The 17,813-nt window shown below is 46.7% G+C and overlaps 1 protein-coding gene across 2 annotated transcripts in view; it reads right to left on the bottom strand.

Moving 5' to 3' along the window:
• Papss1 (3'-phosphoadenosine 5'-phosphosulfate synthase 1) overlaps window positions 1-17,813 on the bottom strand; it is a 142,373-nt gene that overhangs the window by 14,265 nt on the left and 110,295 nt on the right. For both annotated transcript variants that reach the window (XM_063281662.1, NM_001395059.1), the window contains 3 exons: window positions 16,195-16,400; window positions 14,678-14,813; window positions 3,557-3,825 (listed from right to left, as the gene is read on the bottom strand). In XM_063281662.1, coding sequence (XP_063137732.1) covers window positions 3,557-3,825; window positions 14,678-14,813; window positions 16,195-16,400 — 611 coding nt within the window. The remainder of the gene's footprint in view (window positions 1-3,556; window positions 3,826-14,677; window positions 14,814-16,194; window positions 16,401-17,813) is intronic.

The raw sequence follows: 17,813 nt of genomic DNA, 5'->3' as shown, positions 1-17,813 counted from the left end.
GCTAAACCAAAGCTGCATAGTGAGATGCTGTCACTCCAGTTCCAGAGGCTCTGATACCCTCTTCTGGTCTCCATGGACTCAAGCACACATATGATACACATACACACACGCAGGCAAAACACCCGCACACATAACAAAAACTTCAGCGGGCTAGGACATTTTATTTCTTAGTCACTACCTAGAACTACGGTCGCTTATAATCAATCTCCATTCCTTCTTTAGTGAAATTGATCCAACGTGAAGATCCCTGAGATGGGTTAAGAAACATCAATGCTACAGTGACTACGGCTAACCATCAGGATCAGAGGGCCATCCTGGTTAACAGGTAGGACCATCCCCAGCTGGGGAGGATCCCCAGCTCTGTGTGCACTGAGAACTGACGCATCTGCATTAGAAAGGACTGGAGACCTCTCCTGAGAACAAGCAAGACACATTCCTATCCAGCCATCCGCTCAACAGTAACCAAGAGCTTCACGTAAGGCAGGCACTGAAGTCCACACCAGCGTGCTGTTCACAGCAAAAAATCAAATGGAACACAGCCATGACGCTCAACAGCGTTAGGGGAAGTCACACATTATATCCTGAGAGTGAGCAGTCTACCACTGACTGCATTGAGCCAGGGTCAGTAAAGTGAGGAAAGCACACGTAAGAGGCCATGGCATCAGGTTCTAACTAGACAGGTGTAAAAATCAGGCTAGCCCGACTGCTGTGGCAGCCCAGGTCACTTCGGGAAGAGGAGGTAAGTATTTGGTCAACTCAGGGCATCTCTGAAGAATGTTCCAGAACCCTCCCAGGTACGGCCATTCAGACTCCATCACTCACCACTGTGTCATTCTGAGCAAGCTGTGTAAACTATCTCCATGGGTTATCCTCACCTGGAGTGGTGGCTCAAGAGTCTACTTAGTTAATGTACCTCACACCAGAGACTGAATGAACCACAAGCAACTTCTCCCAGTGCCCTGCCTGGCTCCTTCCTCCTGGACTCTTCCTGCTCAACACTTGGTATCCCGTGTGCACAGCCTTCGACACGAGGGACCAGGACCCTCACTGGACGGGGTGCAGTGACTGCTGTGGGAAGGACGGGTGCAGCCCAGCAGGAAGAGGAACCAGAGCTTCTGGATGCTGGGTGTACAGCTATGTTTATTCTAGAAAATTTAGCTTAAATGAACGCCTACAAAATATGTCCTTCTTTCCTATGTTAGTTCAATGTGAAGTTAAAATAAGACAGATTAGGAAATGTCCAGAACAGAATACTTAACTCTACATCCTTCAAACGAGCACGCTTGTGCACATACATTAGACGTCTAACAGGTTACAAAGGATGCTGGTGCCAAACTGGCTGGGAGTCAGGCCGCAACCCTCAGTACACCTCTGCATCACCGTTCTGTTCACCAGACTCGTTCTTGCGGGTAGTGACCAGAGCCAGTAAGAGGCCAGGGCAGGTCCTGCCAGAGCCGGTTCAGGGCCGGCCATTGCAAACCCTGAGCACCCAAGAGCACCAGAAGCAAGAAGACTGTACTTCTCTCCTTCCTTCTCCCTCGAAGAAGGCGGTAGGTCCAGCTGACCTGCCCTAAGGTTGGCCATAAGGCCCTCTGGACATGGAGGAAAAAATGCTTCTTTCTCTAAAGAGAAGGGGACAGAGAGGAGCATAAACAGCAGGCCATCCTAAGTCCCCAGGCCTAGCAGTAGCCAATCACATTCCCTTCCTTCCACTCCACCTGCAGCGCTGCCCGTCCTTCATGAGATTCAGGCAGACAGTCCAGCCTTCCTTGGATCTTTATGTATAAAGGAGGTTCTTGTATCACGGAAGACTTGAACTCAGTAAGAATGCGTGCTCTCCTTATGCTGATCTCTTTGTAAGGGATGCCTCAGCCACGAACTCAGGATGGGTGAAGGAATGAGTTCACCATCAACCACTCAACATCACTGCCTTGCAAAGAGGATGACCTTAGGTAACTTCACTGTTCTCCCTCATCCCTCCTTCCCTCCCTCCCTCCCTCCCTCCTTTCCTCCCTCCCTTCTTCCCTCCCTCTCTTCTTCTTTTTCTTCTTCTTCCTCTCTCTCTCTCTCTCTCTCTCTCTCTCTCTCTCTCTCTCTCTGTGTGTGTGTGTGTGTGTAGTAGAAATTTACCATCCTAGCAAGCCCATATAAAAGACACACAATCCAGGTATTCTGTTTAAAGCCTAGACCTAGGCCGTCCCAACTCAGTCCCCAGCTAGAGGACCCTTGTTACCTGCCATTCGGTTCTGCCCCATAGCAGCTTCCTCCTCCTTCCTCCTCTTCTCCCCCTCTCTCTACCTGCAACCCTCTTATTCAAACCTCCAGTCCCACCTTCCTCCCTCCACTGCCCATTCTAGCCTTTTACTGACCAGCTAAACTGGGGAGAGGGTTCGCATGGCATCACTTTGAGTACATGAAGATCTGCTCATTGGGGGCACCCACGTCTTGAGGAATCAGTATTTTATATTAGAATGCAAGCAGCATCCTACCCACTACACCTCTGTGACTGTGTGTCTGGATCTTGTATCTGTGTGCCTGTGTGAGAGGCTGTGTGTGTGTCTGTTTATGTGCATTTGATGGGGAATCGTGAAGCCCATGGGGACACGGAAGGCAGAGAAAGATGTTGAATGGCCTGCTCTGTCATTCTCTACCCTATTCCTTATGACAACATCTCACACTGAGTCTAGAGCTCGGCTGGCGTCTAGCAAGCCACAGCACTTCTGTCTCCACCCTCCATGGTGCCAAGGTTATTAGCACATGTGCAGCCATCCCATTCCCATTCTTGTAAGTAGGTGCTGGGATCCAAACACATCTTCAGGATCTCTCTCCAGCCCCTCCTCTCACTTCTGAATCTTCCTGCAGAAGCACAGAACTGACAGAACTTAAGGCGTAAGAATCTTTCCAGTCGAAAGCTGGGCATGGTGTAGCAGGCTTGCAATCCCAGTACCCTGAAGTTACTGGCAGGAAACCAGGAAGTCATAAGGGTCCTGTCCTTGAGGGAAATACCGGGACCCTGGTCCCTGCATCTTCCTTTGTCAAGCCACAATGCAAACGCTCTTCTCATTCAACCCCACCACGGTATGCTATTTTACCACAGGCCCAGAAGCCACAAGACCAACCAGTTATGTGCTGAAGAACTCAAACCACGAGCCAATAAACCTCTTCTGTTTGAGTTAATTAGTCCAGGTAGAAAACAGCTGGCTGTGCCTACAGTCCCTTTAGCTCTTGAAAAACTTAGTAAAAGCAGAAGTCACACTGCTCTGTCTTGTGCTCTGGACTTCTCTTAAAACAACAATATCGATGTTGTTATAACTGTATCTGGACCTGGGCTGGCAGACACAAAACACCTTACTCTGCTGCTACACTGTGTTAGCTTGTGTCTTCCTCACAGCCACGGCCAGAGGACATTCCCCACAGCAGGAGAATGAGTACTCAGCAATACGGAATGTTTGGAATACCTCTAGGCAGCAGGGAACGGTCAGTAGGTCAGTCGGTGATAACACTGTATTCACAAGAATGGCTTTACTACTACACTGGTATCTTAAAAGCAGCCTACCTCGGTCGGCCCAGCATACATCATAGGAGATGGGAAAATGGCCACCACAGTTGTTTCAGGATTCAGGATGCCCTCCTCCAGCACTGCAGCATGTTGCTTCATACGCCACATCAGAGGGACATCATCATCCTTCGTCCAGCCACCAAGCGGATGGAGGAGGAGGACTGGACGCCGGTAGCCCCTCTCTAGAAGCTGCTTGTGGGTGTCCTGCATTAGCAGAGCGTGTCCATTGTGCACTGGGTTGCGCAACTGAAACGCAAAGACAGCATCTGAAAGGAAAATTCCCAGAGTTAGGACCTTCCAGCATCGCCCTGCGTGGGACAAGCCAGTCTTTCCTAGTTGATGCTCACAAGGAACAAACGCACAAGCTCGGAATTACAAATGGGTAAAGCATGGAGTGAAGACTGCTTACTCCCAGACAGCTGACATACACTACTACTACTCAGGACTAACAGCCCTTGCTCACCGGAGGACATGTGATATGGGAGCCCCAGACTCAGGGCAGCTCCTCCTGCGTTCAGAGGCAATGACAACAACTGTCAGGTTTTCTTTCGGTCCTAATGTCCGACTGCTTGCAGCAAGTGTAAAGTTAAAGTCAGTGTGTCGGTGACCCGTCAAATCCTCCACAGCCCTGAGTTGGGCTCCTCATCTTCAAGGGTTTATAAACAGAAGTGGAATATGGAGAGAGCTATGGCGTCACTTGCTACCCAGATGTGTGCGGACTACTCTGTGAACAGAGCCACTCTGCTGTCATCTGACTCTGGACTCTGGATTGCAATGTAGCAGCAACGCTATCTCTTATGAGGGCCGCTGTTATCCAAATGGTGTAAGCTACAAGGTGAGCTGGATCGATCAGCCGCTGTCTGCTCCCAGTCCTGGTTTCACTCCTCCGTGCCTGGCTACCCGGGGACCTCTTGTCAGCAGCCAGGCTTCTTCGGGACACAGAGTAATTTCACACAACAAGAACAATCCTGGTATAGAGCTCTGATTTCTGTTCTCCAAACACCTGTGGCATCGCCCCATCATGATGACTTGACTCAGACACTCAGTGTTTTTTTAACTGTTATTTACTTTGCTTTTATTAAAAATAATAAAAGATTTTTAGTTATATGCAGCCACGTATGTCTGTGTAGGGTATATGCACATGTGTTTTTTTTTTTTTCTCTAACCCTGGAGACCAGAGGTGTAGGATCCCCCTGGAGCTAGAGTTACAGGCAGTTGTAAGCTACCTACATGGGTGCTAGGAACCAAATGCAGGTCATTTTCAAGAGTAGTTTAACTGCTGATTGACCTCTCCAATCCCACCTCTCACAGTGGATACCATCTTCAATCTACTTCCAATTCTGGTCCCTCTATCGCCATGGCAGAAGCACAGAACACTGTCACAAATGACTAGGATTTGGGAGGGAGGGTTCCTCTTGACATATCTTTTAATATTTAATGTTTGGGATATTCTCATCATCCTTAGACAATCTCAAATTACCTATCAAACATCAGCAGGCTTTTTCATTCTAACCCAAAAAAGATGTGATGTGTCACTGGATACAAGGTAAGAAAAGCAATAAAATTAATGTCATGGTCCCAGCTCACCACAGCAACTGTAGTAAATGTTCCCACATTTACCAAGTTGGGAGCTGCCGCTCTATGACAAGGGACAGTTAACTGTGGCTGCAGTCAGACAACGACCCAGTTACATTTGACAACAGCACCTGAGAACAAGACCCTGGAAGGGCGATCATCTGTCCAACTCCCACTTTTGTCTAATTAAATAGAGAGAAACTTAGAGCAGTCCCCCCAAATCAGGGCTGTCCACTCTCTTCGTATCTCTTCAATGCAGTAACCACACTCCCCGCTAGAGCAATAAGACAATCAGAAGTCTTGATAGGAGCATGTGAGCGCTTAACATTGTTCCGCTTCCACATGGAGGAGGGTCCAAACTGATCACTGCTGTCATCCTTTAGAGTTTGTCTGGAATCCTATTTTTACACGGGGACACGTAAGATCCTAAACATCTTGGAACCTCAGAAGTCACCTTAGATCAAGAAGCATATATACTTCCTAACTTAATTATACTCACACCTTTAGAGTACCGAAGGCGCCTAACACAGGAGCACAAGCATCCCCTCTGACTGGGGGGATTTACTGCTTGAATATGGCTCTAGCCTGATTCTCACCATCCAGTGCTCTTTTCTGGCTGCTCTCCCTTGGCCTTTCTCTGCTCCATTTGCATAACCAACTCTGAAGCGTGAGTGACCTGGACTCTTGGACTGGTCTGAGTTACTACACTGGGGCCTGCCTGAGGTCTTCAACATTCAGGGTAACACAGACTAGCTGACGCTTGGAGGCAACACGGCCATGGCTGAGAAGGCAGCCTGTTTGCCTGGACCATTTAACACACAAGGAAGCAGTGCAGATAAGCCACTCAACAGTGGGGAACTGACAAAAGTGTTCTCCACAGAAGGAAGACCTAAATACAGAATAGAAAAAGACTAAATAGATTATATAATGTGGACTAGAATGAAAAGTGTCACTGTATCTTTATGGTTTCTAGTTAAAGCAACACAGATACAGAGATACACACATACATGCATGCATGCATACATACATACTTACATAAGAGTGTACGACTGAGAAAGAGAGAGAGAGAGAGTGAGAGAGTGAGAGAGCAAGAGAGAGACAGAGAGACAGAGAGAATGTCGCAGTGTGCCATATGGTTTAGGGAACAGTGATAAGAGAGTCTGCGTGTTCTCACACAGTATTACTCCTGAGTATTCTTTATCCGGGGTGAGCTGGATCTACAGAGGCAGGACCAGAGGATCAAGAAGCAGAGTTCCACCGTTTGGCAGTATTTGTGGCTAAAACTAGCGGGTAGCTCTGGGGGTGGGTGTTGCTCAGTGCTACAGTGCTTGCCTAGCATAGTAAGGCCCTGTTCTCAACTGCCAACACATAAGGAATTTTAAAAGGCAGGCAAAAGTATGGTAACGACAAAGAAGTTAAGATCCTGATATGCGTACAATAAAACTCTCACACCCAGAGGATTTCTAAGGACCCCACTAGGAAGGAAAACTGCCTGTTTTGGGTGGAACTCAGAACCAGGAGTACTGCGTCATGGTACTCTTCCAAGTTGATGAGCCCAGCGCAGGTACGATAAAAGCTGCCCTTACTTGTGGGACAATGAAGGTTTTGTGTCTGAAAGCCACTCTCGAAGACAAAGCAGTAAAAACAATAGGAGGAGAATGTTAATAATATGAAATCCAAGTTAAAATGTATGGGGCTTTTAAATTATTTTAAAATTAAAAAGTTCAAAATACCCATGATATAACTCACAGACCATAGGAAGCTTAACAAGAAGGCCGGCCCAAGTGTGGTTGCTTCAATACCACTTAGAAGGGTAAACAAAATAATCATGGGAGGCGGAGGGAAGGAGGGACCTGTGTGGGGGGGGGGGGGGAAGAGGGTAGGATCAGGTATGGGGAAGATAGAAGAGAAGCCCAGAGAGCCAGGAAAGTGAATAGAAATACACAACAGTGAGGGGTTGGGGAAGGGAGAACCTCTAGAAAGTCCCAGACACCAGGGATGAGGCTCCCAGGACACAGTGGGGATGACCTTAGCAGAAATGTCCAGGGGGTTGGGGATTTAGCTCAGTGGTAGAGCGCTTGCCTAGCAAGCACAAGGCCCTGGGTTCGGTCCCCAGCTCCGGGAAAAAAAAGAAAAACAAAGAACAAAAAAAAAAAAAAAACAGAAATGTCCAACAGTGGGAGTGAAACCTGAAGAGAGCACCTCCAGTAGACAGACGTGGCCCCAGTTGAGGGATGGGGTCTCCCACCCATCTCAAACTCTTTGACCCAGAATTGTTCCTGTCTAGATGAAATGTGGGGACAAAAATGAAGCAGAGACTGAAGGAAAGGCCGTCCAGAGACTGCCCCAACTTGGGATCTATCCCATGGGCAGGCACCAATCCCCGACACTATTGCCGATGTCATGTTGTACTTGCAGACAGGAGGCTGGCATGGCTGTCCTCTGAGAGGTTCTGCCAGCACCTGACTGAGACAGATGCAGATACTCACAGCCAACCATTGGACTGAGGCTGGAACCCCTATGGAAGAGTTAGGGGGAGGACTGAAGGAGCTGAAGGGGATTGCAACCTCACCGGTAGAACAACAGTGTCAACTAACTACACCCCTCAGAGCTCTCAGGGACTAAGCCACCAACCAAAGAGCATACATGGGCTAGTCCATGGCTCCCGCTACATATATAGCAGAGGACTGTCTTGTCTGGCCGCAGTGGGAGGGGAGGCCCTTGGTCCTGTGGATTCTTGATGCCCCAGGGAAGGGGATACTAGAGAGTTGAGATGGGAATGGGTGGGTGGGTGGAAAAGCACTGATTTAGAAGTGAAGGGGATGGGGATGGGGTGGGGGGGCTCGTGGAGGGAGTACTGGGAAAGGGGACAATATTTAAAATGTAAATAAATAAAATAATTAATAAAAAATACATATTTAAAAATAATAAAAATCTTTTAAAAAAGCAAAGCAGAAAACTAAGACAGGAGAGACATCAACAAGTCACAATTTGTAGAGCTTACTACATTTCAAATGAACTGAATAAAGAGTCACTTGTCTTAAAGGAAATACGAGGATTTGAACACTAAACATCTGACAGTTTTAAAGCAAGCTTATTTCGTGGGGTGGAGCAGAAGTACCGAGGCTATGCTTTGGAAGCCTTTATTGTTAAGGAGATACACACTGGGCTGTTTAGATGAGATGATGTGAGAACAGAGATCTGACTCAGAAGGCAGAGCTTTCAGTGAGGACAAGTGGTGGCACAGAGAGAAGGACAGCGAGCCCACTCGGCGGTGCTGAAGCTGGGTCAGGAACACGAGGACTTGTTATGCTGTTATCGCCGCATGTGTTTTAAATCCCCTGCAACAACGTTTTAATAGGGAGGGTGCATGTTGGGGATCCGAAGCAGAACTGCTTTTAAATTCGGTTATGTGACCCTCACTTATGTGGTTTGAGGAGCCTGCTGCCCACACGTAAAAGTGAACCTGGCCCCTACAAAGCCTTGAAGGCGTCTGGGGCTTTGAAAGCCACGGGCGCTGCTGCAACCACTCAGCCTAACACTAACTACAGAGAAAAACTGCCCAGGGACGGCACCTGAACCCGTAAGCCTGGCTATGAACCAGCACTGTGACTGCCAGACTTCGCTACAGTTTGTGGGATAAGGTAGGGCAGGAAGAAATAAGTAAAATTCCCGCCAAGATGAAAAGTGTAGCAGCTTCCCGGCTTTCCAGAGGGGCTGAGTTGTCCCAGGAACATAAGCCATCCCTTTTGTCAAAGATGGAGGGCACAGGGCACATGACAATCACAAAATACTCTGAATGCCCCTTAGAAAGGTTGTTTGTACCAAATAAGGGCTGTGAGTACACCGTGAAACGACCTGTGACATTTTGTAGACTCACACTATACCAACCACACTATTCTGGATTGACACAGGAGAGTACAGAGAGTAGGGGACCTAGACACCAGAGATAAAAGCGCTACACACATTTCCACGGAAGACAAAACTCTGCCAACTCTTCTGTTCTCCCGACTTCCTTAACTGAGTTGTCCCCCAGGGCCAATTCACTTGGCACACTGTGATGAGGCCAAAAGTGCCAAGGGGACTGGGCAGGGCTCTGTATCAGTCACTTGCAAACTTCTGTCAACTGAGCAGAACTCGGCCCTAAGCTCGGATCGCCTCTCCACCTGCCTATTGGTGTCCCAGTATCATCCGAGATTCAATTCCTGCTTCCTTGTCCCTGTGTCCAGTCCTTTTATGTAGCCCTGGCACATAACCCCTAATCCCTCATCCAGAGCAGTCCAGCCTTCTGTCTGCCCCTTAAACGCGCTCAGACCTCCATCATCTCACCGCCACAGTCTGACAGAGGAGTGGACAGGCACAGGGAAGTTATGAACAGATGAAAACTCAAGTTTCAGACAAGCTCTCCCCAAGGCAGCAGTGGTGCGTCTGTGTCCTCAGGGGTCTGCAGTCCAATCAGAGAAGGAAAGAGCAAGCTCTTGGGGAAGGAATCCAGTTCTTTCAACCCCAGCAGCTCCGTTAGCAGAGCAGGGTGCTGACAGTGTGGGAAGTCCATGATGGCTCCCTTTCTTCACCTCCACAGAGCTGTTAGACCACACTCACGCAGCCAGCCCATTGCTTCCTGCTCTGCCACACCGCAAGCATGAACTTCCTGCCAAATCCCGAAGGCACCCGTGCTTTCTGTCCGTATGCAAGCAACCGCCATCTTCCCAGCCTTACTGTCTGCTGAGCAGGGAACTGACTTAACCTCGGCCCCCTCTTTACCTAGACCCTCTTTAAACTAAAAAGCATGAACTCGAGGGCAAATTGTAAACGGACTATTTCAGCATCCCTGCACTTGGCTTGGATGCTTGGTTTTGCCCAGTCTCCTGGTTATTCTTTGTACACGCATTTTACATCATCAAATATCTGTGAAATCTCAGCCTCTAAGGGGCCATGAGGGTCTAACCACCTGATTCTTACTTTATACCTGGAGCACCGGGGTCCACTGCTGGGCTTTGCGACGCTCTACTGACATAACCATTCAGGAACTGCACTCAACGCCCCCACCATCAGCTGTACTCAATCACTGTGTGGTACCTCGGCCATACCTCTGAGGCCTGACTTCCCAACTCATCAGGTACAGACACTGTGAGATCACCTCAATAGTAACTGCATTCCATCTTCCCACTCTAGAATCACTGTCTCGCCACAAACCCCATTCAGTCTATTCCTCAGCACTTCCCCAACCCCTCTACCATGTCTACGTAAAGGGATCGTTCTTCATGGCCAAGTTCTCCCTCCCTGCACTCTGGACTCTTCTCCACCAGGCCAGTAGGCAAATGGTGGAACCCTCTCCTTCCAGCAAGCATGAGGGGAAGAAGAAAGTGGGGAAAGTCCTTCACTCCTTAGAAAGTAAGGGACAAATGTCAGCATTTCCTGATGGTGGAAAACAAGTCAAGTGCCAACTCCCTGGATGTGTGTAGCACAGGTCATGTGGTAACCCGTCCAATGGCATGCCAGGATCTAGTGCAAAGAACTAGATGAACCGGGCTCTGCATCAGCTGAGTGACCAAAGACGACGGCAGTAAGCCAGTGGCGAGGGAGTGACTGACTGACAGGATGGATGGATGGATGGATGGATGGATGGATGGATGGATGGATGGATGGATAGATGGATAGATGGATAGATGGATGAGGAAATAAGCAGCTAAGTGTTCCCAAATGTCAGCCAGTCTTCCTCAGATTTCTCAGGACCCATGCTTCACTCCCAGCCTCAGCAGGAGCCTTAGGGGGACCCCAACCACTAAACTCACAAGTACAACTGTTTAACCTTCTCTTCTCTTCACAGTAAAAGTATCCTGCACACAACAGTAACTAGTTATACCCTCTCCCTGCCAAAGCATCCTTAAACTCAAAGAACAGGTGTTACCTGTTTTCTTGCCCTAAGCCAGTCCAGCAGTCCAGCAGTGCAGTATTCCACAGCTGGACATGAGGCCAGCAGTAGGGGCTTATAGGAGTGTCTTTTTGAAGGAACTAGAAGAATCTTCCCTCTGCCATAAATTATTGATAAATCCATTGTCATAAATGATTGTTCTTTTGGCTTATACTGAGAAATTGGAAAATTAAGGAGGAATCAATAAAACAGTAACAGGGCACCCAGGTAAATGCAAGCATATTAATTAGCATTTTCACAAGCTGGTAGTTTAATATCCCAAAGCATGACAAGTTGTTATTCTCAAGATGTGAGCTAGGAGTGCCCCCTCCCCCCTTTCCCTCTCTCTGCCCGCCTGCCTGCCTGCCTATTGCTCCTGGCTGCTATACTTAACTTCCTCTCTCTCCCTCCCCCTCCTCCTCTTCACATGACTCAGCATCAGGACCACTCTGGGCTCTCCCAGATGTGTCTGCCTCTGGCTGTCTGCTCTCCCACATCTCTATAATAAACTGTCCCTCAAAAAAAAAAAAAAAAAAAGAAAGGAAGGAAGGTAGGTAGGTGTGAGCTAGAAAGCTTTCACTGTCTCTGGTGTCCCTAGATAGGGTCCCTCCAGGCTTACTGAGGAAAGGTACTGAGCTCCTGGGTCAAGGTTGGAGAACTCCAGCAGGCAACCAGAGGACATAGGAAGAAACAGCTGCAGGGGACTTGCCAACCTGGAATGCCTCCACACCAAGCCCACAGCACCCCTCACTGGGCTTCCTCACAGAGCCGTCTCATAGTCAAGCCCATAGGACCACACCCATAGCTCCTCACAGAACCATGACCTATACACCTCTTTACAGAGCACCCCGCACACTCAGCCACACCTCACAGTGTCTCCCCACAGCACTGTCTTAGCAACTCCCATCAGAACACAAATCCCTGCTGAGCAGAAGACGCATACCTAGAATCGGGAGAACACCAAGAGTTCAAAGCCAACCTAGCTATAGAGTGAGACCATCTTAAAAAATAAGGAAGGAAGGGAGGGAGGAAAAAGGACAGATGGATGGATGGACAAGGTTCGTATTACCAGCCCAGTTCCCAGAACAACATGTGGGTTGCCATAACCACACCCATTTCTTCTTGCATGCTCACTTAAATGTAGACCCTATCCAAGTCTATCTTGCGGCTAGCACCTGCCAGGCAGATTCTTATCTGATTGAAACACCTCTAGCCAAAGGCTTTGCTGTAAGAACGCACAGAGACTTCACAGACACTCTGCTCCTGCCTCACCGACCTCCTACATTGCCCCTGACTTTGTCAAAAATCTCCTCCTGGTATTTCTATTCATCCTTTTAAAACAGTGTGCAATTCAACAGTTCAACAAAGCTCTCACAGACTGACTCAGGCCTGTGCAACACCATGCCAGCCTGAGAGCAAGGCAGGTGCCATTTTCACTCTGTAGCCAGCAGAACACAGCACTCTGCAGAGTGAGTACTAGCAGGCTCTTAGTTGGGCCGTTGGAATCTTCCTTTCTCTAGACTGTCAGTCAAGCATCTCAGCTCCAAGAACCTGCCGTGAGGAAACGGCTCACCTTCCAATTATCAATGCAAGCAATAGAGAAATCTCAATTCATTCAGCTACACAGAGCCTCCAACAGCCAAACTCCTACTGCTAGGTACACAGGACCACAATCAATACGGAACAGAAATACTTAAGATGAGGGAGGAGGAGAAAAAAACAGGTGTGCAAGACACTAGGGACAAAAGGAGCGACTGTTCCTCCTTTCTCTCTCTATTGAACACATCAGTAGACAGACTGGTTGTTACTGGCTTCCTAAGGAGTAAACAAGAACTACAAAGAACACTCCCTTAGTCTGTTGCTTATTTGCCTCAGTCTAAAATGAAAAAGTAAACAAAATAACACCACAAATCTTTGTTGTTTGAAGTAAGGCTAATAACTGGCTCTCCACTACTTTAAACGAACTTGCAATCACTCATTATGCAACAAGTTCCCTAAATGACTTAAAATGTTTGGCTCACAGAGAGCACAAACCAGCTGGAACAGTAAAGTCTCTAATTATGAACAATAATTCCATGATAAGACGTCTCAACAGTGCCAATAATTTACTAATATTCATTCGAGAATATTAGTAAATTTCAGATTTCAGCAAAATCAAACAAACAAAGGAGGAGGTCTCAACAGGTCCTGAATATGTCTCTGTTCACCACCAGAAAAAATGAAGGAGCAAGAGGGAAGAGGACAGGAGGGGAGAGAAGGAGAGGGGAGGAGAGGGAATTCATGAAATGAGCTATATTGCTCATTGATTACAAATAAGAAACCTGACTATGAGTGTCTTAAATAATTTAAACATGTACTATCTCTTTAAGCATGAAGTCTGGAGACAGATAACAGAAACTCAACACTGAACACATGTTTGGGCTTCTTATGAACACAGAATGGATGCAAGAACTCCAAATACTCTATCCTCACTGACATCATCCAGATGGGGGAAATGGACAGGCAGAACTGCTTGCTTGCTTGCTTGTTTGTTTGTTTGTTTGTTTGTTGATCACAACCCGGTTTCCTGTCAGGAAGGACTTTTATTTTTTTCTAGAAGCTGTCTCTGCTCTTTATAGTTCAGTGGCAAGAAGCAACCTTCATGGGGTCCCTAAATCTCATAGGGATATAAGGTATTGTGTGTCATTACTGCCTGACACCGGTCATTACTTACCTGTCAAATGGGCCACGGTGTGTTTGAAAGCCGGAGACGAAGCTATACTTAGCCATTATATAGCACTCAGAAATCACTGGATGCTAAACCACGTGTGATGGGTATTCTTGTGTGCCAACTCGCCTAGATCAAGAATTAACTAAAGCCCTTGTGAATCTTGGACCTTCGGCAGACTGGGTTCTTGGACCTTCCAATGGCAGACAGCCATTGTTGGACTACCTGGACCACAGCCCATATGCCAATAAATTCCCTTTTAATAGATAGATAGATGATATATACATAGATGATAGATAGATACATAGATGATAGATAGATACATAGATGATAGATAGATGATAGATAGATACATAGATGATGGATAGATACATAGATGATAAATACATAGATGATAGATTCATAGAAGATAGATAGATGATAGATACATAGATGATAGAAAGATAGATAGATACATATATACATATATACATATATACATACATACATACATACATACATACATACATACATACATAGATGATAGATAGAGATCCTGACTGACTCGTTCTATGAGTCTTATTCTCTAGAGAACTCTAACTAACACACTGAGTACATGTTGTACGGGGATCAGCTCTGATAAAGCCTCTTCTACAGTTCTACTTAGCTCTAATGTGTGGGTTTTATAATACACATCCAATTCGCTGTTAACATTCACCTTCCACATCATATGCAAAATGTCATATCAAGTTCTAAGAACGTAGGAAAGGAAAGCAAACTACAGAGGCAGGCTTGACTGTGCTTTTCTTTACACACTGCATTGCCTTACATTCCTGTGGCCACCGCCCTGTTATATACACTCAAGATAGTGTTAGGAAAAAACTTCTGGCATTTTCTCTCCAAATAATCTCTCTCATACTAGATGAGCAGGTTCACATCTTACCAGCATTCATATCTTTAAACTTCTGCTTGAGCTCCGCAGGGGTAAGACGGTACTGATCAAGGCCATCGTTCCAGTAAATCCGGTCCAGGACTTGAAGATCTCCTCCAATCAGCCAATCCCCTTGTTCCAGAATCATCTAACAAGAAGCAATAGGAAATGTTTTGCTACAGAAGAAAGAAGAACATTGCTCTCATGCAAGCTAAGCATAGCTTCTGAAAGCTGGTCTCCATCTTAAAGGCTAAGCTAGGCTTATGAACGCCACACCATGGGAATTAAAAACGGACACTGAAGAAATAGAATGTTGTCATTTCTTAAAATACTTGTGAAATAATTTGGATGAATTTCTGAAAAGCAACTAAAAAAGTAAATGATTGTTACTTTCTCAGTTTAAGAATAAAAAAAGCATTTTTTTCTCACTTTTACTAGATGCTGGTTAACAGTGATGTGTAACCTATGGGCATCCATCTTGTATGTCTTCCAATATCAAACATTTCACATTAATGATCACTGACAATCAAATTCATGCACAGCTCCTCACGTTCTATCTGCCCTCACTCACCTGGCCCTGCATCTGGAAATCTGAGCCCACAGGGTCCACACTTACAGGGTGCAGCTGAAGCCACCCTTTCCTACACTGCATTGGTTGACACTTAAATGCACCTCACTTCTTTGAAAGCTCAGAGTCTTCTTAAAAAACACTAAACTGACAGATATTTGCCTTCCCCGCTGATGTGTCCACATTCATGAACAAGTGAGGAACTTTGGGGAGATGAGGCATGCGTCCAATTTTCTACAGGAATGCAATGTTAAAGAGTAAAAACTATTAAGCAGTCCTGGTGTGGGTTCCCAGGGCAGCCTGCCTTCGAATCTTCCCTGTGAGAACACAATTACTATCTATCCCTACCAGCGGGGCAGTGGAAGTGTATCTCTGTGAGTTCAAGGTCAGCCTATCTACAGAGTGAATTCTAAGACAGCCAGGGCTATAAAGAAAAACTGTCTAGAAAAAAACAAAACAAAACAAAACAAAAAGCAACAATAAAAATCTTTCCCTACCACTAGACCACAAGAAGACACAGTAAGCACTTTAACTGTGTTAAACATTTTAGCACACTGGTATACACTTTAACTGTGTAAACATTTTAGCACACTGGTATACACTTTAACTGTGTAAATATTTTAGCACACTGGTATACGCTTTAACTGTGTGTAAACATTTTAGCACACTGGTGTACACTTTAACTGTGTTAAACATTTTAGCACACTGGTACACACAGAGCTAAGCGCAGGGTTAGCATGCTAAGGGCTCTGGATTTAATCCCCGGCATCAATGGTTTTAGAAGACTACAAAGAGTCATTGAATAAACATTTACATGAGCCCAAATGACAAGACCATCTGCTCAGTACACTCGTCTAAGATCCAGTCTCCATTCTGCAAAGATTCACACAACCTGAGGAAGAATTCACACACAGGCGACGGCCACATTCAACACAGACGTCCCTGTCCAATGAGTCAAGACCTTGATGTAGGGGTGGCTCCTGCACGTTGTTCCCCACTGTCGGGCGCAACGCTCCTCTTTCCGGTGCTCAAAAAATTCCGGATTCCGGAGGATGGCCACACGGCGGCCCTCATACACCAGAGCGAACGCTGTGCAGCCGTCCAGCCTCTCCTTGTCCTCCTGCGTAGCTGTCAGGACTATAGGCACGGATAAGTTGATGACGCCTCCTGCAGGGTACACATGTGCACAGCTCATTCACTGGGTCTCAGTGTCGTCACCTTGTCTTCGGTGACACAACTCAAAGAACAACAACAACAATTTTCTTTAGAGAACCAGTGACGAGGCTCAACAGCTAAGGGCGCTTGTCACCAAACCGGGCGGAGTGCGGTCCCGGGAACCCACATGGGAGAAGGAAGGAACTGACAGTCGCAGCTGTCTTCCGTCCTCAGCATGTGTCTGGGGCGTGACAGACTACAGACGCACACAAGGGAACATCCATACGCAGTTAAGTACTAACTGTGTGATGTACAAAACGTCAAAGGACCACTGCACTGTCACCGAGTGTCTAGCACAAAATAATCAGAAAGTTAAACAAGAGAAGAAAAGGAGAAAGAAGAGGAAAGGAGGAGGTGAGGAAGAAGAGGGAGGAGGGAGGAGGAAGAAGGGGAGGGAGGAAGGGAAAGAGAGAGGAGGGAAGTAGGGATGGGGAAGGAGGAGGAATAAAAGAACAAACAAAGCCAGGCTGTGGTGGCGCGGGCCTTTAGTCCCCAACACTGGGAAGGCAAAGGCAGGTGGATCTCTGTGAGTTCAAGGCCAGCCTGGTTTACAGAGTGGAGGACGACCAGAGCTACATTGAGAAATGCTGTCAAAAAACAATAAAAAAGAACCATATATAATTCTTATAAGTCATCCAACTGTCCTTGAGAAAATGTTATACAGAATTATAAAAGTAAAAGAAACGATTTACAAAGGAAGCATCAGGTGACTGTCACTGACAAAAGTAATCTGCACATCCCATTAAATGAACGAGACCAAGAACTCTATTTCTGACCTAAGAGAAATGTAATCTTTATTGAAAATATTTAAATAACTGTATGTATCCCCAAGTATACTCACATGACAAATATATCTACACTCACTTATTTACTTACTTACTTGCTTAATGTGTGTGTGTATATGTGTGTGTGTGTGTGTGTGTGTGTGTGTGTGTGTGTGTGTGTGTGTGTGTGTTGTGTGCATGGAGCAGGTGTATGCTGAGGCCAGGGGTGGATGCTGTGTGTTGTCCTCTATCCATCTCCACCTTGTTCCCTTGAGACAAAGTCTCTCATTAAACTGGCATTTCAGGAAGGCTGACTGGTCCCCATGCTCCCAGGATCTGTCTCCTTCTACTCCTCAGTACTGGGGTCACAGGTACACAGGGCCATGCTCAAATTTTACAAAGGTGCTAGGAATCTGGGCTCGGGTTCCCCCCCCCCCCCCCCCGGCTCTTACAGCAGGTGTTCTTAGCCATGGAGTCACTTCCTCAGCCCACCCCCTTTTAGTTACATTCTTAATACAGTCGGAATCAAACCAATGTCAACTGTCACTGCCCAAGAAACAAAAGCAGTTATCAGTGCCTCCAATTACTCTAAACTGTGTTA

This window comes from Rattus norvegicus, chromosome 2 (genome assembly GCF_036323735.1).
Source record: "Rattus norvegicus strain BN/NHsdMcwi chromosome 2, GRCr8, whole genome shotgun sequence".
Taxonomy (NCBI): domain Eukaryota; kingdom Metazoa; phylum Chordata; class Mammalia; order Rodentia; family Muridae; genus Rattus; species Rattus norvegicus.
The sequence above is the reverse complement of the archived record's forward strand: the minus strand, read 5'-3'. Positions and strand labels throughout refer to the sequence as shown.